Source organism: Acomys minous (assembly GCF_964271855.1).
Source record: "Acomys minous genome assembly, chromosome: 19".
Taxonomy (NCBI): Eukaryota; Metazoa; Chordata; class Mammalia; order Rodentia; family Muridae; genus Acomys; species Acomys minous.
In genome coordinates this window covers 62,105,421-62,129,050 of record NC_140499.1, presented here as the reverse complement: position 1 = coordinate 62,129,050, position 23,630 = coordinate 62,105,421, and the positions used below count along the sequence as shown (strand labels likewise).

The 23,630-nt window shown below is 48.9% G+C and overlaps 1 protein-coding gene across 3 annotated transcripts in view; it reads left to right on the top strand.

The window, feature by feature from the left end:
* IL6R (interleukin 6 receptor) overlaps positions 1-10,319 on the top strand; it is a 51,855-nt gene extending 41,536 nt beyond the window's left edge. The window contains exons 8-11 of one of the 3 annotated variants that reach the window (XM_084769926.1): positions 125-182; positions 1,129-1,237; positions 3,199-3,291; positions 6,647-10,319. In XM_084769926.1, the coding sequence (XP_084626052.1) occupies positions 125-182; positions 1,129-1,237; positions 3,199-3,291; positions 6,647-6,833 (447 nt within the window). In that variant the 3' untranslated portion in view covers positions 6,834-10,319. Of the gene's footprint in view, positions 1-124; positions 183-1,128; positions 1,238-3,198; positions 3,296-6,646 lie in introns of all 3 variants that reach the window. The other 2 variants (XM_084769928.1, XM_084769927.1) reach the window with 2 other exon arrangements.
* Positions 10,320-23,630: the final 13,311 nt, after the last annotated feature.

Below are 23,630 nucleotides of genomic sequence, written 5' to 3'. Positions count from 1 at the left end.
AGTGATGGTTGATGAAGGTCGGGCACAGAGAGGTTCAGGACACAGAAAGGAGGTGGTAGCTTTGCGGAAGAAAGCACGCAAGTGTGAATGTTGGGCAGGTGATGATGAAGGTCGCCTCTCCTAGGTCTCTGATGAATACTATGACGGCGAAGATTTTTCTGTAACAGCAACGAGCATGCCGGGTAAGTGCTGTGTCTGGGCATTCCTGCGACCGGCAGAAAAGCTCTCACTTGGAGACTTAGCCGAGGGTCAAAGGCAACAACACTCTCTTTTTTAAATAAAAGTCTTTGCCTTGAAAGCGTGCTAGGCACACCTGTGACCAGTGAGTGATAGCAGCAGCTTGTCTTCCACAACTCCATATGCTCATTTGTCGGGGTTCGCTAAGAGCCGATGAGGCCCGTGGGAAGAGTGGGCTGGGTCAGGAAGGGAACTTGCAGTCAGTCTGAGGTACGGCTGAGGCCGACTCGGAACCGAAAGGGAGGATCCTCCGTGGAAGGAAGCCCGTTTGCATAGCTGCCGAGGGTGTGGTCTCTTCATTTGACTCATAAGGGTCTCAAGGGACTGGGCAGCAAAGGGGCTCAGCAAAAGGTGGACAGAACATTCTGGGCGGGAAGGGAGGTCCATGGAGAGCCCTGCATGCAGGAGAAGGGACACGACACGTCTGGAGCTTGAGTGCCAAGTTGGGAACAGGCAAGGGATGACACCCCGGGGGAGGAATGTTGAAAGTCCCCAAGCCTCGCTGACCTAGTGGATCTACCACCACGGAGTCCTCAGAGCCTCTGACTGATGTGCCTTCTGCCTGGAGCTGGGGTAAAGGGCACCAGGAAAGCTATTCTGAGAGACAATGGCCCATGGGTTGGCTGCCATCTGGAACCAGCCCGTATGAGCCTGTGTGGTGCAGTCTCTGGCAGTCGCTGTGCTGGGAGTCTGTGCAGCGGCTCTTCCTGGGCTGGCTTTGGCCGGGAAGCTGACAGTTTAGCTGCTTCCAGAGCTGCCTCTAGTAGCGGCCGACTGACTTTCTTTTCCCTCTTCCTTCCTTCTTTCCTTCCTGCCCTCCTTAATCCCTCTGCCCCCTGCCCCCCCCCCACACACCCTTTCTTTTCTCTGTCATTCCTGCCCCGCCCACAGCCCCAGTGCACCCAGTGCAAGGATCTTCTTCTCTATCCCTGCCCACGTTCCTGGTAGTTGGAGGAAGCCTGGCGTTTGGGTTGCTTCTCTGTGTCTTCATCATCCTGAGGTGAGATGGGTCCTGGGTCTCTGTGCTACACTCTTGTGTCTCAGTTTCCATCTGTCCGCCGGGACACAAGGGCCGTCGGGCCCCAAGGAGCTGCGCTCGCTCAGCAAATGAAGACATAACACGCACCGCACCGAGGCCTGGGTCAGGTGCTGCCAGGGACGGGACAGATACCGCCTGGTGAGGAAACCAGTCCCTGGCAAGGAAGCGCCGGAGCTACAGTAGCACAGCCATGGGAAGGAGGAAGTGGAGGACCCTGGCAGAGAGTTCTAGCCCCTGAGGTCCTCATGGTGGCCCTGAGCTGGGTTGACAACAAACACAGCAAAACCACATCCGGCTGTGCTCGGTTTAGGGCTGTTCCCTGTTTTGATCCTTTCTGTATTTTCAGTGCTGGAGTTCAAATCCAGGGCTAGGCAGAGGCTCTGGCATTGAGCTGTGTCCCTGGAGCCATGTTGTGATTTTACTGTGAAGCAGTGAAGAAGGCAACTAAAATAGTGTGATTGATTACACCTCATGAGAAGAAAGCAGGCCACCACAGCCTTCGTTCATTGCATGGGGCCTTAAGGGTGATGTAGTCAAATTCTTTCACCAACCAATAAGGAAATGGCCCCAAGAGTTGCCCACAGAGCCAGGACTGCGTGGCACGTCCTGTAGACCCTTGCCAAGTCTGCTCAGGCTGAGTTAACCCGTCTGGCCCTGCAAGGCCCTTAGGTGTGGTAAGTGAAAAGCACCAGGGACCAGTTTGTTTGCTTGTGGATCAGGCTCAGAACTGGCTGGGGCCGAGCTCCTGCTTTATTCTCTATATAAGGCAGCTTTCTTTGGAAAAGAGACCAGTTTTAGTTTTGGTTTTTGAGAGAGTATTTCTGTGAAGCCCAGGCTGGTCTCAATCCCTTCATTCTCCTGTGTCCACTTACCAAGGGCTGGGATTATAGGCAGGTGATGCCTGATAAAGCTACTAATTTCTTTTCTTTTTCTTTCTTTCATTTTTTTTTTTTTTTTTTTTGAGACAGGACTTCTCTGTGAAGCCTTGACTGTCTTGGACTCCCTTTTGTAGACCAGGCTGGTCTCAAACTCACAGAGATCCACCTGCCTCTGCCTCCCAAATGCTGGGATTAAAGGCATGAGCCACCACACCTGGCTCAAAACTAGTAATTTCAAATAATGAAAACCTCCTCTATTTCCTAAGACTCCCCATCAAGAGAAGAATTTCCACTGAGAGTCACCGTGGAATCGGGGAGTTAAAAGTTGCCTGAGCCACAGTGACCACTGGGAATGCAATGTAGTAGGCGTTTGACATTCATTTGGCTAGTCAGGATAGCACAGTTTTAGAACACTTAGTTTATGTCCTGAGCTAAATATTTTTCTAAATACTTCTCCAGTGATGTTAGTGAAAATTAAAACAAGTAAAATATACTACTGAGAAAGGTTTGCCCGTTCTTAGGTGGGGATCACAACCCATAGGGACCGGTTCCCCTGAAACTGAGAAAATAGGATTCTTCCAACAGAATTATTTTCTTCACATTTGCCTAGACTGTGGAGAATGGACTTACACTATTAGGTGTACCCACAACTTAAAACTCATTCATTAAAAGCCAAGTGTAGTGGTACATGACTCTAGTCCCTAGCCCCTGGGGAGGCTGAGGCAGGGCGATCTCTGTGAATTCCAGTCCAGGATGGTCAGCTGGTGAGTTCTGTAGGGCCACCTACTGAGATCCTGTAGCAAACAGACAGACTCAACCAACCAAAACAAACACAAGCAACATCCTTAAACGCTAGTTACAATGTCTCATTCCGATAGTTCTTAAAACGGCGGCTGAGCGTGATAGAACCCCAGGCTAGGGCTGGAGGAGCCGGGAGAGCCTAAGGCCAGCTGCAAGTACAGAGTGAGATCCGGTCCCTTGCAAATCAAAGATGTCACACTGTTTCAAGCTAGTTTATGACTTTGTGTTGGGCTGTATTTGTAGCTGTCCTAGGAGCACGCTGCCCACAGGCTGCACGATGGACACATCTGTTGGCCAGGCCGAGGCCTCTAGGTCCTGCTCGTCAACGCCCATGCTGTAGGTATGAACACCTTCAAAGGGATGGCCTCGAAGGCACCAAGTTTAGTGATGTTTTTTTTTTCAGAGAGAATATTTCAGAAGGAAAGCTCACTTTTTCTCATTTATCCGTTGTCTCATTCGCTGTCCTATTACTGTGAGGAAACACCATGACCAAGACAGTTTGTAAAAGAAAGCGTTTAACTAGGGGCTCGCTTACAGTTTCACAGTGGTGCTTACCGTGGTCCTAGAGCTGAGAGCTCACATCTGATCTATAGGTAGAGAGTGGGGGAGGAGAGGGAAGGAGGGGAGAGGGGAGGGGAGGGGAGGAGAGAGACTGAGTATGGTGAATGGTGAATGGTGAGGTCTTTTGAAATCTCAGAGCTCTCTAGGAGTAACGGACCTCCTACAGCAAGGCCACACCTCCTAATCCTTACCGAACAGTTCCACCACCTGGGGACTAAGCATTCAAACACGTGAGCCTATGGGAGCTATCCTTATTCAACCCACTCCTTCCCGTCGCTTTGTGTGTGTGTGTGTGTGGGGGGTAATGACAAGCTTGTTTCTATGTGGTGTTTAAAGGATCTGTAAGGATTGTGGTTTGTCACAGGTAATTTGCTGAGTACTGACAAAGAGAAAAGAAAGAGATCACAGCCATTGTACCTCCCGAAGAAGTACAACTGAAGCCGGACACAGGGCAGTTGATACCGGATACAGCTCCGTAGATTTTTTTCACAAGATATACACCAAGCATTCAGTAGCCGAATCAGGAACACGTAACATTCAGAGGGGTTGTCTCTGAGTTCTGCCCTGTTCTCCTCCTCCTCTTCTCCTTCTTCTTCTTCTTCTTCTTCTTCTTCTTCTTCTTCTTCTTCTTCTTCTTTTTTTTAATTTTATTTTTAGGAAGGGCCTCATGTATCACAGTTGCCTCAAACTTGCGATGCAGCTGAGACGTCAACTTCTGACTTTCCCGCTTCTACCTCCTCAGCGCTGGGATTACAGCATGTGCCTTCACACCCAGTTTTATTCCGTGTTGGGGCGGGGGTCATACCTAGGGCTCCGTGAATGCTAGGCAAGTGCTCTACCATTGAGCTGCCTCTCTAGCTCCTCTGCGTAGTTGTGAGTGTGTGTGCACACATGTACCTGTACCGTATATACCTGTATATATAACTCTAAATTCTGGGCTGGAGAGATGGCTCAGCAGTTGAGAGCACTCAGTGTCCTCTCATCGGCCCTGCGCTGGGTGGCTTACACCGCCTGTAACTCCAGCCCCAGGCGATCCAGTGCCTTCTTCTGGCCTTTTCAGCCACCTGTACTCACATACAGACACCCACACACAGGTGCACGTAACTATAATTTAGAATACTTTAAAAAAATAATCCTCTACCCTTTTCAATGTAAATTCTACCTTTAAAAAACATTTTTATGTTCTTTGTAAACCTTATCTTCATCAGCAATAGGCTTCTCTTGTAAGGACATATATCCGGGTTAACTGTTATTCAGGGATTGGGAGCTGTTTTGGTTTTATAAACAGCACTGTGTTGGACATTTTTGTGCTTAAAGTTCTTCTGTGCTTGCCGGGCGGTGGTGGCGCACGCCTTTAGTCCCAGCGCTCGGGAGGCAGAGGCAGGTGGATCGCTGTGAGTTCGAGGCCAGCCTGGTCTACAGAGGGAGTCCAGGACAGCCAAGGCTACACAGGGAAAGCATTTAATTGGCAGCAGGGAGCATGGTAGCAGGCACGGTGCTGGAGACGTGGGGGAGAGAGAGAGAGAGAGAGAGAGAGAGAGAAAGAAAGTGGGCCTGGCCTGAGCTTTTAAAACCTCAAATCCTACACACACACCCCCAGTGGCACACTTCCTCCAAAGAGGCCACACCTCTTAATCCTTCTAATCCTTTTATATTGTGCCACTCCCTGGTGGCTAAGCATTCAAATACGTGGGTTTACGGGGCCGTTCTTATTCAAGGCGCCACAGCCATTTGTAGGGTCATTCTCAGAACATGAATCCCTGGGTCAGAGGGGCTGAGTGCTTTGTGGTCCGCGGTGTAGCTATGTGTTCTCAAGCCTCTCACAGGGATAATCCCACTCAGCGAAGGGGCACACCACCCCCCTTCTCACCCCCGCTGGCCTTCTCTTCCTGCATCCAAGTAACGTTCTGCAGATTGTTTACGCTGTTTGGATAACAGGCCGAGCGCCAATGGCAGAGCCAGAGCCAACTGTCAATCATTTATCCTAACGGGAACAGGAGTAGTCCGCTGGTAGGAGGGAAAAAAAAAAAGAAAGAAAGAAAATGCCCAAATCTTATTTATGACCTTGGCTTCCCCTACCCCGCTCCCAGCCCTTCTTGGTGTGGTGGAATGGAGGGGGGGAGGTCACCTTACTCCCACCTTGGGGTCAGTACACAGCAAGTCAGCCATAGAGAAGGAAGTCAAAGGGAGGAGAGGAGGCCCTGGTCCAACACCTCTAGCCAAAGGCGCCTTGGGAAGTGACCCCGCCCCTCCCCTCACTGTACCTTTGCAGATCTGTATCTGCAGCTCAGCTTTCTTTATTCTGTCAGGTGACTTTTCTCATGTTTACTGAACCTGGCCCTGGGCCCAGGCAGCGCACTGAGGTGGCTGTGATCAGAGCGATGCCTATCTCCTTCCTGCTTACCGCTAGCTTTCCTGTCAGATGAGTCAACACGTGCCCAGCGGTGCCCCCACTGTCAGGGTGTGCAGTCTCTCCCTCCTAGGGGTGGGGGTGGCTGGAGACCTGAGGAGGGGGGTACTGAAGACAGAGGACAGGACGGAGCGCTGCTCAGGGACCACTAGCTTTCCTGTCAGATGTGTCACACACGTGCCCAGCGGTACCCCCACCACACAGCCCATTTCCCGCTATTCACTGCTGGCCGTGTGAATGAACTGCCTCCTGCCAGCCGTGGTTGGACTGACTTCCATTTTCCTTCTCCACTGAAAGAATATTTGCCCCCCCCCCTCTCTCATGTGAGTGGATAGAGAGCTGGTGCTATGTGCCCAACGGGCAGCCTCTGGGCAGCCTCTGGGCAGCCTCTGGCTCAGGGCAGATTAAGAGGCTGTCAGGTGACTTTTGGAAGTCCATAAAGGAACCACTCACATGTCTCTCCCTTTGTAAACAGGGCTGGTGAGAGCTGGTCTTGAGGTGATTTTGAAACTCACTAGCTCTTCGGGGTGTTGTGGGACCCCTCTGGTGATGACATGGGCAGGGCGGGGCGGGGGAGCAAGTAGTCAGCATTTCTGCAAGCTGAACCTGGGCACACCCAACCAACCAAGGCCGCCTGCTGCTGCTGGTGTTTCTCACCATGGCATTGGCCTGGGAGGATGCTAACGTCTGTGTGTTTGTTTTTTGTGGATTTGTCTAAAGGCTCAAGAAGACATGGAAGTTGCAAGCTGTGAAGGAGAGCAAGAAGGCTTCTCCCCCGCCATACTCCTTGGGACAGCTGAAGCCGACCTGCGTTCTGGCTCCTCTCCTCAGGCGGGAGGGGTCCCACCACAGCTCCGGGCCTGACAACACCTTAAGCCACGGCTGTCTGGGTGTCAGGGACACATAGAGCCTTTTGACACCTGCAACGGAGACTACTTATTCCCCACATAGTTGACTGGATGATGCCAGGAGATCAGCGCTCAGGCTTCTCACTGCCCTAAACCTGGGTCGGGGGTGGGGCGGGAGCGGGGGTGGGCGGGGCTGAAGCATCGCTATTCCGCAAGAGCCTTGCCAAGGTTCTGCGTGGGTGAAGACTGGTGTGCTGCACCGAAGGCTCCCACGGGAGGGGTTGTGAGGGGACCCGCCGTGAGGAGAGCCTGCGGTGACTCTGAGTAGAGGAACTCACTGTCTACACAGCTGCACCCTCAGGATAGCCTCACGAAAGGGGCGCCAAAGGCTGCCCCAGTCGCGCAGCGCAGGCTCACGGGGTGGGGGTGGGGCGCCCCAATCTACCTTTTAGCTTGACCTCTTAAAATCCAAGCACCTTTGACATTCTCTTTTTGTAGGCTACTTTCCTTCTCAACACCCGGAAAGCTGCTGGAAAAGCAGCTGGCCCCAGTTGCGGTGACTAATTATCTCAGGGCCTGATAGTCTTAAGTGGGATGTGAAGCCCTCGCAATCATCTCTCAAATGTGAACGGTATTCCTAGGACTGGTGACCGCAGATTGTGTTTCCTTCTTTGATCTCAGGACTTAGGAAAGGAAGCAGGAGAGAGGACAGGTGTCCACTGTTATCCCTGAGGGAGACAGACTCTGGAAACATGTTTTCTGTCTCCCAGAGGAAGAGAGTACAGCTACCTTACCCCAACCTTGCCATTACCGGTTTCGACTGGACTTGAGCTACTAGGAAAGATGACATTCATGCAAAAAGCAACCCTTAAGTAAGAAGAAGGCACTTTCGTCTGCTTTTTAGAGAACTGTTGCCTGTTTCTTTTGAGACGCTGGAAGATCCTACTCACTGCGCTCTGGTGTATAGGGTCGGTAGGGGACTTATGTGGGGGCAAGCACAGTAACTTTGGTTAGCACAAAAGCCAACTCAAGTGAAAGTCGAGAAAAATGACTGCTTCCTATAACAGAAAAGACTTTGGTTTTGTCTATATAAGACTATATATATATATATATATATAGTCTTAAAAAGTATAAAAATAGTCTGTCTGTACTCAGCTTCAGGGAATGAGCCGCTGTGAATGCTTCCCAGGTTCACTCAGGATGGGTGTTCGCTTTCTGCTACACCTCACTGCCACCTCGGCCTTCCTTCCTAGTTCTGTCCCGCAGAAGCACTGGCAGCCTCAGCTGCTGCTTTCCTGGGGTCTTTAGAATCCAGCAATGGGGCCGGGCATGGTGGCACTCACCTTTAATTCCAGCACTCAGGAGGCAGAGGCAGGTGGATCACTGTGAGTTGGAGGCCAGCCTGGTCCACAAAGTGAGTCCCAGGACAGCCAGGGCTACACAGAGAAACCCTGTCTTGAAAAACAAAACAAACAAACAACAAAAAGAATCCAGTGGTGTTAGTGTCACCCAGGAGACCACAGAGAGGTGCTGGTGTTACAGTGAGCTGTGCAACCCTGAGCCTCCACTTTTACTGTATCTCAAAACTTTGCTAGGAGCTCACCTTTTCAGAAAGCGCCACCATCAAGAGACAGGGTCAGAGCACAAAAGCTGTCGGCAAGAAGATGCGGTGCTGTCTGCTTGCCTCTGACTAAAGCAGTTCTTTTCTTTTTGAGCTTTGTGCATTTCAGGGCCTGTTGCTGTCTTTAAAAAAGCTTTGTAAGTTGACAAAAATCAGGCAGTTCCCCCCCCCCTTCTTTGTTAAGTTCCTGGCACAAAGTAACAAAAGAGTAACAAAAGAATGCGGTGGAAGGGAAACAGTAGTAGTGATGTGCATAGGCTGGGTGCCTGTGCCCACCCACGATTCCTCAGTTCTTCCCATGGCTTTGCCTGCATCTGTTACCAAAGCCAGGCAGAGCTGGCTGGCGGAAGACTGAAATCCAGATAGCTTATTATCTCTCAAAGCTAAATAGCTTTCATCTCCAGCTTGTTATTGCTTTCACTATTATTGTAACAGGATAGCCCCGCCCCCAAGGCCCCATTTCAAAAGGATGCTTTTGACTTGTTTTTGTTGTTGTTTGCTTGTTTGTTTTGGTCTTTCAAGATAAGGTTTCTCTGTGTAGCCTTGGCTGTCCTGGACTCACATTGTAGACCAGGCTGGGCTCGAACTCAGAGCGATCTGCCTGCCTCTGCCTCCTGAGTGCTGGGATTAAAGGCGTGCACCACCATGCTCAGCTTTCCTTTTGACTTTTTATAAGCTAATGTCAATGAAGTCTATTTTATCTGGGCCCCAGCATCGCTCAGTGCACCCAGGTGTATGCCCTTAGCTGCTTCTGGCCTCAAATCTGTGCCAGCTGAGTGGGTGACCCCATCCTTGGGTCATTCTTACTGGAGTTTCTGCAGTCCACAGGCTGCCTTGTCAACGGCACTATCACTCACTTAATACCCTATATCAGCAACCAGGCAGCCAGATGTTTCGACAGAGATGGTTTAAAATGACCTTTGTGGCACAGTATGAAGAGCAGAGCATACCGGCTCAGGTTCTAGAGTGATCTTTGGTTTTTATGGCATTAGTGGAATAGCTTTCCAATATTTCAGGGGAGAAGCCTCGGCCACACCCATGACAGTTTGGTGACCATACTTTCTTTCCATGAGCCTAGCCTTTGCACCCTCTCACCTGGCTCACACCGAACCTTTCCTGGGTCCCTGATGTCTTGGGAGGAAGGAAAGCAGTGTGGGATTCACTGCTGGAATTGGGCTGGAGCCAGTGTGGAGCAGAGCCCAGTCGGGTGGTCCAGGGTTGGCCATGGTGTACAGGTTTAAGAAATGCCCGGGTGCTTGGGTTCTGAACTGTGGCAGCTCCTAGAAGTTTTTTTATGGCTGACCTAGTTGGGGAGCGTTCCCACACTCCACTGTGGGTGGAGGTAGTGAGGACCTGTTTGCGTCTGGAGAGGTAGGCTCATCCCAAGGGCCTTTCCCATGCTGCAGCCTACAGTGCCGCTGTGGCTGGAGGAGGCAGGCCAGCTGGCTCAGGTCCCGGGGCTGGCACTGGGAGGGGTGTGCCAAAAGTCTCTCCAGCCTCTGGTCCTAGTGTGCTTGGGAGCCAGCGCAAGGGAGTTTCTATGGCAACCGTAATGCTTATTAAGGAACACTGTCAGTTTTGTAAACCTAGGCTTGGACGGAGAGCTCGTTTGGGGGTGGGGGGGCGGTGGGAGGGGCAGGAGGACTGGCACATGTGTAGCAAGCTGGAACGGACAGAGGGACAGAGAGAGTTTTCGGCTAGAGGTTATATCCATTACGCAGAATACCTCAACGCTACATGTTCTTGTTTTTGAGACAGTATTTTTTAAGTTTTTTTTTTCCACTGTGTTACCTGTAAGCTGATACCTAAGACTGTTTCTGCAAAGTCAGTATGTTTTTTTCAGTGCCTTTTTTTTCTTTTTGCCACTGTTTTGCTTTAAAGTGAAAATTGTAACTGTTTGAAATAAATAATTTCTAAAACTGCACTTGAGATGTACTTTTACTTTGGGGACCTTTTCATTAAAAGGAAAACTCTCCCCCACTGAAAAGGATCTTGGGAAAGAACAGAGCCAGCCGTCTCTGTGATCCAAACAGAAGAAAACCTGTCATGTGGATGCTTTGTAGGTAAGAGCAGGCCGAGGAGAAGCTGCCTCAGGCAGAGGTCTCAACTCAGGCAACCCTGCCGCTTACCTGGACCCTGGGAAGCCCCTCGGCATAGCTGCTCTTTCTCTTGAGGTTGCCCCTGGCCTTGCTGAAAGTAACACAGGAGCCAGGTGTCCGCAGGGGTGGCCAGGCTGTGTGGGTGGTAGGGAGAGAGAACCACTTCCCGGTCTGCATGTTGCTGTCATGTGAGAGACAGTTACCAGAGCTCTGCTCTCCAGAAGACCGAAGGGGAGCAGATGGTGGTTCTTGTCAAGATGTAAGGCTCACTCAGGCGCTGGAAGTCTCTGCTAAAGAGGCGGCCTCTCTTTATTTTTGAAGGCATGAGGGAAGTTAACACTTTCTGATCTATGGGAAGTGCAGCTCCCCGGCAGGGGTTCCACTGGGAGTGCTTCTGTGTGAGGCTAGGTGGCATCGAGACGGAGAGGCACAGCCCTGGGGCCCAGGGTGAAAGCACAGAGCTGAAGTAATGGTACTTGGGATGTGCCCCAGCTGGTAGAAATTAGTCCTAGCATGCAGGTCCCTGCTTGGGCACTACACACATTGGCACAGCCAGAGACACCTTAATGGTAGTTGGTGGTGGTGGGGTCATGAAATGCTCACACCACAGGTCTATGAAACATTCAATTAAGAGTGCTTTAAAGTGCTCAGTAAAGCTACCCAGTGCCCTTGGGGGAAAATAGCTATGCCTCAATGGAAGCTACATTTTGGAGAGTTCATTAAAATTTTTTTTCTTTTCTTTTTTTCTTTGAGACAGGGCTTCTCTGTGGAGCCCTGGCTGTCCTGGATTCGCTTTACAGACCAGGCTGGCCTTGAACTCACAGAAATCTGCCTGCCTCTGCCTCCCAGAGTGCTGGGATCACAGGTGTGCACCACCATGCCCAGGCATTCTGAGACCCTGTCTTTATTGAAAACATAAAATAAAAATCAAAATCTGGTCTACCATGAGCACATACCTGTAATCCCAGCACCCAGGAGACAGAGGCAGAAAGATCACAAGTTCGAAGCCATCCTGGACTTACACAGGGAGACTGTCTCAAAAATAAATACATAAAATAAAATCTACACGGACGATTGCAGTGTGGTTTGGATCATGGAGTTGTGGGCTGCTCAATAATGAAGCTTTTGTTTCCTTTTCCTTGTGAGGTGCTGAGGACCAAAGCCCAGGCCTTATGTAGGCCAGCTAAGTGCTCTTCCACTCGGGCGCTTCCCCAGCCCCTCAGCACCAGTTTTTGATTGAGTCTGTGATTGAGTCATCGAACCTTGGCACACAGGAGCCTGTGGCCAGTAAGCAATGAAAGGAAATGCAAATGGGGGCTGCTGGGTAGGAGGAAGGATGGCTCCCACCCCCCCCCATATGTGTTTAGTATGTTTTGTTACACAACGCATCCTTGTCTCTACAACACAGTTGGAATCCCATTCTTGGCCGGGCGTGGTGGCGCAAGCCTTTAATCCTAGCACTCGGGAGGCAGAGGCAGGCGGATGTCTGTGAGTTCGAGGCCAGCCTGGTCTACAAAGTGAGTCCAGGACAGCCAAGGCTACACAGAGAAACCCTGTGTGGAAAAACAAAACAAAACAAACAAAAGAATCCCATTCTTGCCTTTGGAAGATATGATGTGTGTCTCAGAAAGTCGTGTGAAATCTCCAGATGGCTCTCCTGCAGATAGAGATGTGAGCCTTCGCGGTGGGGGTCGGGAAGCGTAGTTCCGGACTTGGTGTACGTCAGCAGATGATCCCCTGGGTGGATCTGGCTTATCAAGACAAGGCTGATTTCACCTACAGAACTTCAGCAGCAGGGCTATCACTGCCTGAGCATCTGTCTGTCTCCAAGCCAGCTTAACACTCTCTGTGCTGGACCCCAGAGCTGATTTTGAACCAATTTGACTGTATATGTGAGTGACTGTCCTCTGAGCCAAGCAACCGCTGTCTTGGAAAGTTCAGCTGTGTCTCTCTCACTAATGCTCATCCCAGTGAGGCTGTCTGATGCCTTGACCCCAACAGAGGCCGAGAGTCAGACCCAAGAGCTGCTCCCTACCACTGCTGTGGCCTGGGGGAGGGGCTATACAGTATATGGGGAAATCCATACTTGACAATTGGGTGGAAACCCTTGGTGGTGTTCAGTAAGCACCTCCAGGCGTAGCTGGTTGCGGGAGAAGTGTCTGCACCCCTGTAAGCACCCCACCCCTGGGCTCTGTAGGGAAGCCCAATAAATGAACTGGTCCTCAGAATGAACTTTGACCTTGGGCAGGAGGGGCAGACATTGCTTTATTCTCTCACAAGGAAGGAATTTTAGCAACAGCAGGCATTAGTTAGAAAGGGGGCCAGCAGCCCTATAGTTACCAGGAACTCTACAGACTACGTTTTAGGTGTAGCCGACCTAGCAGAATCCACTCCTGAAGCCTGGAGGTGTAGCCCAATGGCAGAACGCATTCCTAGCACACATGGGCACTGGGTTCCATTCCCAGCCTCATAAAATAAGACATAAAGTCATGTAATAGCACCGGGTGTGGTGGTGCACGCCTTTAATCCCAGCACTCAGGAGGCAGAGGCAGGTGGATCGCTGTGAGTTCGAGGCCAGCCTGGTCTACAAAGCGAGTCCAGGACAGCCAAGGCTAATACAGAGAGACCCTGTCTCGAAAAACAAAAACAAAACCAAAAAACAAACCAAAAAAAGTGTCATCTAATAGCAATGACTGCCATATACCAATACCTCCCTGGGTTGTTTCTTTTCTTTCTTTCTTCTTCTTCTTCTTCTTTTTTTTTCCTTTCTTTTTTGAGACAGGGTTTCTCTGTGTAGCCTTGGCTGTCCTAGACTCACTTTGTAGACCAGGCTGGCCTTGAACTCACAGCGATCTGCCTGCCTCTGCCTCCTGAGTGCTGGGATTAAAGTGTGCGCCACCATGCCTGGCAATTTCTCTAAATTCTGTTCCCAGCATGCTGGTCTTCTTTGGGGACCTGCACACGTGTGGCAGATAGACACAAAAAATAAATATGTATTTTTTAAAAAGTGCATTGATCTCTGGGGTTAGAGCTGGTGTGGTAAGCAGGTGGATCTCTGTAGGTTTGAGGCCAGCCTGGTCTACAAAGCAAGTCCTGGACAGTCAAGATAACACAGAGAAACCCTGCCTTGAAAAAAATATAACAAAACAAGACAATAACAACAAATCTGGGACTGGAAAGCTGGCTCAGTGGTTAAGAGCCCCCGCTGCGCTTGCAGAAGGAAAAAGTCAACGGAAAACCCAGAAATCTCGGAAATGTTCACGGGGCGCACTGAGAATAAAATCACAGCCGTTTCTGAGAACCGGCTCCTGTTACTTGAAACACCTCACTGAGAAGGTCTTCCATCAGGGGAAGAGGCTTTGCCACTGGCTTCCTGTGGGTGTGCCTCCCAGGGGCCTTACAAACTTGGGTTCTTTTTAGATCTCACTGGATGAAAGCAGCCTGAGGGCCCCTTAGGAGGCTTTTGTTTTGAGGTTTTTTTTTTCTTTCTTTCTTTCTTTCTCGACAGTCTTGCTATGTAGCCCAGGCTGCCCTTTCAGTTCTCAGTTTTTCCCTCTCGGCCTGCCCTGTGCCGGAGTAGTACCCAGCTAGTTTTAAGAAAAACAAGTTATTGGCTTTAGGGGTTTGTCTCCTCAGTTTACTTAGCCCACTTCTGTTCTCAGGCGTTCCCCCACTCCCCTTTAAATAAAATACCTCTTTCTATTTCTAGCCAACTGTTGCTGGTACAATCCTTTGGCCGAGGACACAAAAGCCTGGACTCAGATGCCCTCTGATTTGCGGCCTGGAGCTAAGCATGTTTTTCCTTTATTATCTTTTTTTTTTTTTTTTTTTTTTTTTTGATTCTGGCTAAAGACTAAATATAGCTTTCCCTGACATTTTGGGGCTTTCTCACTGGTTCTCTGACCGCAAAGCCTAACTCAAAAGGCGGGACTTCCTCCTCCTGTCAGCTGCTGGGGTCTCCAGCTCTGCGGCTTTTTTTTTTTTTTTTTTTTTTTTTTTTTTTTGAGACAAGGTCTCTCTAAAGAGCCCTGGCTTTCTTGGAATTCACTATGTAGACCAGGCTGTATTTATTTATTTATTTATTTAGAGACAGGGTTTTTCTGTGCTGCCTGGACTCTGTGTCTGTCCTGGACTCACTTTGTAGACCAGGCTGGCCTCCAACTTGCAGCAATCCTTGTGCCTCTGCCTCCCGAATGCTGGGATTACAGGTGTGCGCCTCCGTGTCCAGCTCGACCAGGCTGCTCTTGAACTCATGGAGATCCACCTGTCTTTGCTTTTCAAGTGCTGGCATTAAAGGTGTTTGTCACTACACCCGGCCTTGCTCCATTCTCCTCTCTCTCTCTCTCTCTCTCTCTCTCTCTCTCTCTCTCTCTCTCACTGAGAGGGAGTCTCAGGTATCTCCGGCTGGGCTCCAGTTTTCACTGAAGCTCAGAATGGTCTTGAAACCCTGATTTCCTGCTCTTACCTTCTCTCTTTTGGGGATGCTGATGTCCTGGGAGTCTGGGGTGGGGCGGGGTGTTACCTCCAGTCAGGCTGTTTCTAGCAGCCTCGCTTGGACTGGAGGCTGCGTCCTTGGATCTGAGCTACAGCTAGCAAAGAACGTCTGGGAAGCCAGAGAGGTGTGTGCTTCTCCCCCTTTTATGTGTATTACATTTTCCATGAGGATTTTGTTTTTACAATGAAAGAAAACTTTCCACTAAGTATCTATAATGTAGCTATAATCTTATCTCTTTCATCTTTGTTTTGTTTTTTGGTTTCCTGAGGAGGATCTCCTATTATGTAGCCCGGACTATGTAGAACAGGCTGGCCTTGAACTTACAGAGATCTACTAGTGCAGGGATCAAAGGTGAGCACTACTGTGCCCCACCCCTCTCTGTATTTTTTGTTTTTTAATTTTTTTTTAATAGGGTGTACTGTCTCAGAGCAGTTGTCTATGAAGGCCAGGACCCATAGTATGTACCTGTGATTTCACCTCCTTAGGAGACTGATGCAGAAAAAAATCACTTGAACCCAAGCCAGACTCAGTCCTTTTAACAGTAAAGTGCCGATTTGGACAGCACGTATATTAAAATTGAAACAGCCCAGAGAAAACCAGCATGGCCCCTGCCCAGGGATGACATGCAAATAAAACCATTTTTATTTTTAATTTAATTTTAATTAATTAATTTATTTGTTTTAGGTTTGGTTTTTCGAGACAGGGTTTTTCTCTGTGTAACTCTTGGCTGTCCAGGACTTACTTTGTAGACCAGGCTGGCCTTGAACTCACAGAGATCCACCTGCCTCTGTCCCCTGGCCTGAAACTTGTTATGTAGACCAGGCTGTTAATTAGCCCTCGTGAGGGCTTTTTCTTTTTCACTAAACACTGGTTCGTTCTTTGGTAAGTCGACCAGATTTATTTGCAAATGAAGTAAAGCATCTTTTAATATAATTATTTCAAACTAGTAGTCCTGCTTTTTTGTTTTGTTTTGTTTGCGCATGCGTGTATCAGGAGGCAAACTGCATCACTGAAAAGCCACGTAGGAAGCCTTTTGAGTGAATGATGACAGCACGATGACTCACAGTTACTTGTGGAGCCTGGAAGTGACCTTCCAGCCTCACAGCAGGGCTTGTCAGTGTAGCCCTACACTGAGCTTCTGGGCCCAGGAGGCCTCCTGTGAGCCTCAGCCCAGGTTTGTCCTGGAGGTAGATGTAGAGTCCGCCCTGGGCCTGTTTCCTTTGCCTCTAGCCCACTGGGATGCAGTCCAGAGGTGTGGCTGAACGCGGACCTAGGCTTGACCTTAAAGGAGAAGTGCTAAGTTAAAGACAGGGGCTGCCCCTTCTCTTCCTGGGCCACTTTCTCTGTGTTGTGGCTGCCTCAGGGGCGTGCAGAGAGCTCTTGTCCTGAGTCTACAGGAGGGGTCAGGCTTCAAGGGCTGCAGGAGAGGGCTCTGTGGTCGTCACTGCAACCTTCGTGTCCCGTTGGTCTGTCTCGTTTCCATTGTTAGAAAGTAGGCAGAACATTGTATATATAATAAATAAATAAATCTTTGGGGAAAAAAAAAGTAGAGTGGTGTGGGCTGGACAGATGGCTCAGCCATTAAAGGCTAGGCTCGCAATCAAAAATATAAGAGTACAGAGTGGTATTTTTTCTTTTTTTTTTTTTAAAGATTTATTTATTATTATATATACAGTGTTCTGCCTGCATGTGTCCCTGCACACCAGAGGAGGGCATTAGATCACATTATAGATGGTTGTGAGCCACCATGTGGTTGCTGGGAATTGAACTCAGGATCTCTGGAAGAGCAGACAGTGCTCTTAACCACTGAGCCATCTCTCCAGCCCCCAGAGTGGTATTTTTTCAAACTGGCTAGGCATAGGGGTACACACCTGTTATCCCAAGATTGGGAGAGTAGAGACAGGAGGATTTCAAGTTTGAAGAAGCTTGGACTACATTTAAAAAAACAACAAAACAAAACCAACATGGTTGGGCGTGGTGGTGGTGCACACCTTAATTCCCAGCACTTGGGGAGGCAGAGGCAGGTGAGTCTCTGTGAGTTCGAGGCCAGCCTGGTCTGCAAAGCCAGTTCTGGGACAGCCAGGGCTACACAGAGAAACCTCATCTCAAACAAAACAAACAAAGAGCCCTGTCTTAACAACAACAATAAAGAAGGAACCGAAACCCTGAATTTGAGGCAGATGGGGGGGTGTGGGGGGGTGTGGGGGGGTGGGAGGGTGTGGGGGGGTGGGAGGGTGTGGGGGGGTAGGGGGGGTGGGGGGGTGGGGGGTGGTTGGGGGGGTAGGGGGGTGGAGGGGGGGGTGCCTATTACCATGTAAGTGACTCAGGATGTGTTATTGAGATGAGGCTTTCACTCAGCTGGCTACCTGGCTTGTGTAGGGTTAAGCTAAAAGCCTGTGGCATGAAAACCATTTGCTCAGCAGGACACCTGCTGTGCACCTACACTCTCTGTGCTTACACCTCACGGTGCCAGGACCTAAGCCTGGGCACTCACAGATATGTTCAGTCAGAATTCTGAAGAGATGTCATTCTTGATCGGGTGGAGGGGGCATCACGGCAGTAAACACCCCTTGCTCTTACGCGTGGACATAGAAAAGCAATAGTCTCTCATATCACCTGGTGTCAAATCACTTACACGTGCAATAGAAGGTAAAAACCGGGTGCTAGATGGCTCAGGGGTTAAGGGCAACTCCTGTCCTTGAAGAGGACCAGACTCCATCTCTCAGTACCACACACCTCTGGGTTCTGGGGATCCAGCGCTCTCTCTGTCCTCTGCAGACACTGCACACATCCACACAAGTGGACTCAGGGCTGGAGAGGTGGCTCAGCAGCTCAGCACGTTCACACCCATTCACTACCGACTGCCTACAGTTCACACCCATTCACTACCGACTGCCTACAGTTCACACTCATTCACTACCGACTGCCTACAGTTCACACTCATTCACTACCGACTGCCTACAACTCTTGCTCCAACGGATCTGACACCTCTGGCCTCTGAAGGAAGGTGCACATACCAGCCACCCTTCTTCACAAAGTTAAAAATAAAATGACTTTATAAACAATGAAAAGTAGCTGGGAGTGGTGGCGTGTGCACCCTAATCCACCACTGCGGAGGCAGAGGCAGGCAGAAGTCTGAGTTCAGGGCCAGCCAGGTCTACAAAGCAAGTTCTAGGACAGCCAGGGCTGTTACACAGTGAAACTCTGTCTCAAAACCAAAAATAGAAGTAAAATAAAATAAGTAAATCAATAAGCAAATCTTGTGAAAAAATACTAGACTGAACAGTGTACCTGTTTCAAATGGCTGTTTCCCATTTCCCTTCCTTCTCCTCTTCCTCTTCCTCTTCCTCCTCCCCCTCTCTTGGTTACTTAAGACAGAGTTTCTCTGTGTAGCCCTGGCTGGCCTCGAACTTACAGAGATTCATCTGCTTCTGGCTCCCGAATGCTGGGATTAAATGCATGCACCGCCACCACCTGGCTAGTTTCCCATTTCTAAGTGCGCAGTGGTGGTTTTCAGCCTGACTGCGCGTCTGAGTTACCTGGTGGATTTGTGTGTGTGTGCAAATGTAGTGCGGTAACATTATTTGGAATGAAGTATTGATGATAGTGTAGATTACCAAGGTTGACAGTGAGCCGTAAGAGCTAGGGTCCCCCCACAACACACCCTTTTTTCAAGACGAGGAAGTCCAGGCTGGTCTTGAACTCTGTGTGACAGAGGATAACCTTGAACTCCTGATTCTCCTACCTCTACCTCCCAAGTGCTGGGACTCTAGCCATGTGCCACCAAGTTCTGCACATATACTTAAAAATACATGTATATATTTGCTACCTTTGAAACAGAGTTTTATAAGTATGAAATACTACAACTGGGAGACAGCAGCTATATCAATAAAACGTACACACTTACACACACACAGGGACACACACTCGCAGGTACATACACACACAAACACACACACTCACACAATACATACACTCTCACACAGACACACACTCATACACATATATACACACATAAACACACAGACACACATATACGTATATACATATATGCACACATACATCCACACACATAGACACATACACACGGATACACTCACACACAGAGGCGCACACAAACACACACTCTAATTCTGATGCTCAGAGGAGGAAGAGAACAAAGGGACGTGCTGGGGAAAATTACGGCACGCTGGTAAACTGCACTGCTGTGTTCTCCAGGGAAAGCAGAGTGCCAGGCTCTAAGGCGAGATGCGGGGGAGGTTTGGGCTGCTGGCTGTTCCTTGTGCTGGCACACTCCGGTATCAGCGATTTCACAGAACGCTCCAGTAGGTGTCTGCACAGGAAGTACTTCTCACAAAGGGAGGTGACTGTCAAGGGAATGGAACTAAAGAGGGTGTAGCTTGGTGGCAGGGCACTGGCCCGTGCAGCCCATCACCACGGTATAAGAAAACCAACCAGGGGCTGGAGAGATGGCTCAGCGCTGAAGAACACTGACTGCTCTTCTAGAGGACCTGGGTTCAATTCCCAGCACCCACATGGCAGCTCACAACTGTCTGTAACTCCAACTGACTCCTTCACACAGACACACATGCAGGCGAAACACCAGTGCACATAAAATAAAAGAAAAAGAAAAAAAGAAAGAAAAGAAAACCAACCAGAACACCAACTGCACAAAGAGAAATGATCATTTTCCTGGCAAAGCATTTATTGAAAGTAACATTGCAAGTGAACCATCTTCCGGAAGGCACACAGCTACATTGGCCTGACCAAGAGAGCCAACAACGTGTAAGATTCTGCTACAATACAAATTGCCAAGGCACCTGCATCACAATCTCTTAAATATCTCAAAAAGTCAAAACAATATATTAGCTGATATTTAAAATGTCAAATCCTCCTGAAAACATATGGAACAGCTAACTCGACAGGATGGTGCCTGTCCCAATGATCTGTTGATAGCTGTCTTCAAAAATAGAATTAAGATTGTGAGCTACATGACCCAGCCTAGGTCCAGGGACCTCATGCTGATCGTCATACTAGGAGTCAAATATGCTTTTCCTGTAGGAAAGGGTGTAGTTCAAGGTGTCAACTGCTGTGTCATCGTTTATTTTGACTTATGGGCTGTATCAGAAATGCTTTAGACAAAACTACCCTGAAACGCAGTTTATTTCTCAACTGCAGTTTTTCCCTCTCCCCAGTAGATGGCAGTAGCACACCATCGTTCATTACACAGGCTCCGCCTGGAAGGCTAAATTACATGGAAGGCTCACAGCAGGTCAATTGTCTCCAAGGCTAAGTTAGTGGGATGTGAGCGAAGTGGCAAGGAGAAGAAAGAAGAGCGATTTGAAGGGAGTTTAAGGTTAAACTGGAGCTGGCTACAGAAGATTAGAAAGACGGCCAATGGCTGTGAGGTCCAAGGAAGAGATAAGTGAAACCCTAAGTACCAAAAGCACGCGCAGGAGGCATCACGTCTAGCATGCTCTGGCAAAGGAAAATAAGGCTTGTAACTTAAAAGGGCATGTTAACAGAAGAGGCAGACTCATTTAGCAAGCAGCTAGAAATTGTCTCACAGTTGCTTTTGATTTAAACGTTAAGATCTATCCGACAGCAAACGCCGGGCATCCAGTGGTAAGAGTGGTAAATAATCCTAATAACAAAGGAGGACTAAGCCGGGCATTAATCCCAGCACTCAGGAGGCGGAGGCAGGTGGCTCGCTGCGAGTTCAAGGCCAGCCTGGTCTATAAAGAGAGTCCAGGACAGCCAGGGCTGCACAGAGAAACGCTGTCTTGAGAAAACAAAACAAACAAACAAACCAACAAGGACTATTAAAGTAGGAACTGCCTTGAGAACAGCTGGATTTCACTAGAGGCTCTCTGCCTAGCTCCTCTTCCTGTGGCAGAGGCCAGTCACTGAACTCCAAGACAGCGGAAGCAGATGAGGAAGCAGCCGCTACATGGACAAGATGAAAGGCTCTTCTTTTTTTTTTTTCCCCAAGATTTATTTATTTATTAACTATACAGTGTTTTGCCTGCATTTACACCAGAACAGGACACTAGATCTCATTATAGATGATTATGAACCACTATGTGGCTGCTGGGAATTGAACTCAGGACCTTTGGAAGAGCAACCAGTGCTCTTAACCACTGAGCCATCTCTCCAGTCCGAAAGGCTCTTCTTACAGAGACCTATTAAAGCTCTCTCAGTGGCCTGAGGACACTGTGCCTTCATCACCACTTGCCTTTGTGTACACTCACTAAAATTCCTTTATTCAAGTTTTTAAGTAGAGTTTATGTAGCAGGGCATGGTGGCCCATGCCTTTAATCCCAGCACTCGGGAGGCAGAGGCAGGCAGATCGCTGTGAGTTCGACGCCAGCCTGGTCTACAAAGCGAGTCCAGGACAGCCAAGGCTACACAGAGAAACCCTGTCTCAAAAAACCAAAAAATAAAAAAAAAATAAAAATAAAAGAAGAGTTTATGTGCATGAACATTTTGCTTGTATGTGTATGCTCGGTGCCCTCAGAGGCCAGAAGAGGGCATCAGATCCCCTGGAACTGGGCGGCACGTGGGTGCTGGGAACTGAACCAGGCTCTTCTGTAAGAGTAGCAAGTGTTCTCAACCTCTGAGTCATTTCTCTGGCTCAAAGGTGTAAGCCAGGAATAAGCCTAAACTGAAGATCCTCCCGCCTCTGCCTCCTCAGCATATCCTACTGGCCCTGGCTGCCACAGGCAGTGGTTAAAAAGTATCCTCAGAGAAGCCACTGTGCTACTGCGGGGACTAGAGACACCATTTGCCTTCCTGTTTTATTTTTTTTGGAGACCCTCTCACTCTGTTGCCCAGGCTAGTTTTGAACTCTCACCCCGCCCCCCTTCCTGGGTAGCTCGCTGGCTTACAGGTGCCCTCGGTTCTCAGGGGCCCCTGACTAAGTCAGTGCCTGGGAACAGAGCAGTTTTTGAAAACAAGTTTTTCTAAAGGAGAAAAGGTGGACAGCTGTCTAGATGCCATAGCGTTCAGGGCATCTTGAGGGGTCACAGAAAGACAATCTTTCTAGAAAAAAAAATTTCCCCCTAGGAGGCAGAATCAACTCTAAAGAGTGAAGATGACAAGAAAATACTTTTACCAGGAGAAGAAGGTAAAAAAAAAAAAAAAAAAAAAAAAAAAAAAAAAAAGCCTGAGCATTTGGAGCTAGGACAAATCCCAGGGCTCTAGCCCAGCTGCCTGGCTCACCAGTGAGCCTTAAGGACACCCTGCTGGGTCTAATTGTTTTAGAACCCAGGGTACTTGATGTCATCACCCAGCTGTGAGCTCCCTGCCTTCTGTCTCCTTGTGTCACAACCCAAGAAGAAAATAGCAGCTTTAACACGTCCCCTCACCCCGGCCTCCCACTAATGTTGGGTAGTTTTGCTTTTTATAGCCCTGTCTCCCTACCGTAAACACCAGACTGTATACAAACTGTTTCCTCCACTTCCAGTCACAAAAAGCAAATACGCAGGCAGCACACCTGGGCGAGCGGGTGACAATGACATGTCAGACCTGCACTCAGCAGAGTCCCTAGTCCCTTCACACACAGTAACATTTTTTTAATGCTCTTACCATTCAAGACAACAGCTTGATTTCCTTTGAAGAGTAAGGCAGGCTAAGCAAAAAAGTAAGTCGTTGTGGCTAGAAAGATGAGCTAAGAACAGGTTTAATACAGTGAGCACTGCACATATACAAGATAATAAACATTTGCTAGGTGAAATTGGAACTGTGGCTGCTGAAAACGTTAAAACGAGCACCCTGCAACACACACACACACACACACACACACACACACACACACACACACACACACACGCCTGAAACAATTGTCAGTACTGCGAGGACCGGCCTTTGTGAAGATCACTGCTACAAGGAGGAAAAGTCCTTTTCAAAAACAAAACATCACACGACCCTTTGGCTAAGATCTTCACTGACACAGGAGCAAAAGCCTTCCCATGTTTCAGCCAGGACAGCTGAGCGATGAAGCTAAGTACAAAGCCATGTTTTACTAAGAAGTCAGACCTGGAGGAGGAGGAGGAGTTGGAGGAGGAAGGGGAGGAGGAAGAGGAGGAGGAGGAGAAGACTAAGAAGAATAATTTCTTGTGCATCTGAATAACGCTATACACTTTCACTTTCCACCGGGGGTGGTCAGCGCATTGCCTCTAGAACAGTCTTGAGACCCAGTTTACAAACTTTGAGCAAGAGTTTGTCTAGTTCTGGTCCTGCCCATTGCCTGTAGCACTCGCTCACCTCATGCCACTCCTGTGGGATTTTCTACACTAGACAGATCACAGGGGAAAACATACAAGGCTGCATCGCCTCAGAGAGCAGTACAGCCAGCCTCAGTGCCTTTCAAAAGGTTTCTGTAAGGCACACATTGGTTTGTTTTGTACATAAGGGGGGGTCATTACAGACCAGTGACTCAGTCCATACAATTGGATCCTAATCTTGTAGTAAATTATTTTTTTGCTAAAAATACAGAGCAAATCTAATTTTAGAAAGAAAACCTAAAGATGATCTCATGCAACTAAAATGCACAAAGAGAAAACAAAAGATGTGTGATGTGCTATGTAATTATCCAATAACAAAGCAGTTGTTGGGCTCTGTACAGTTTGTTTTTTTTAAA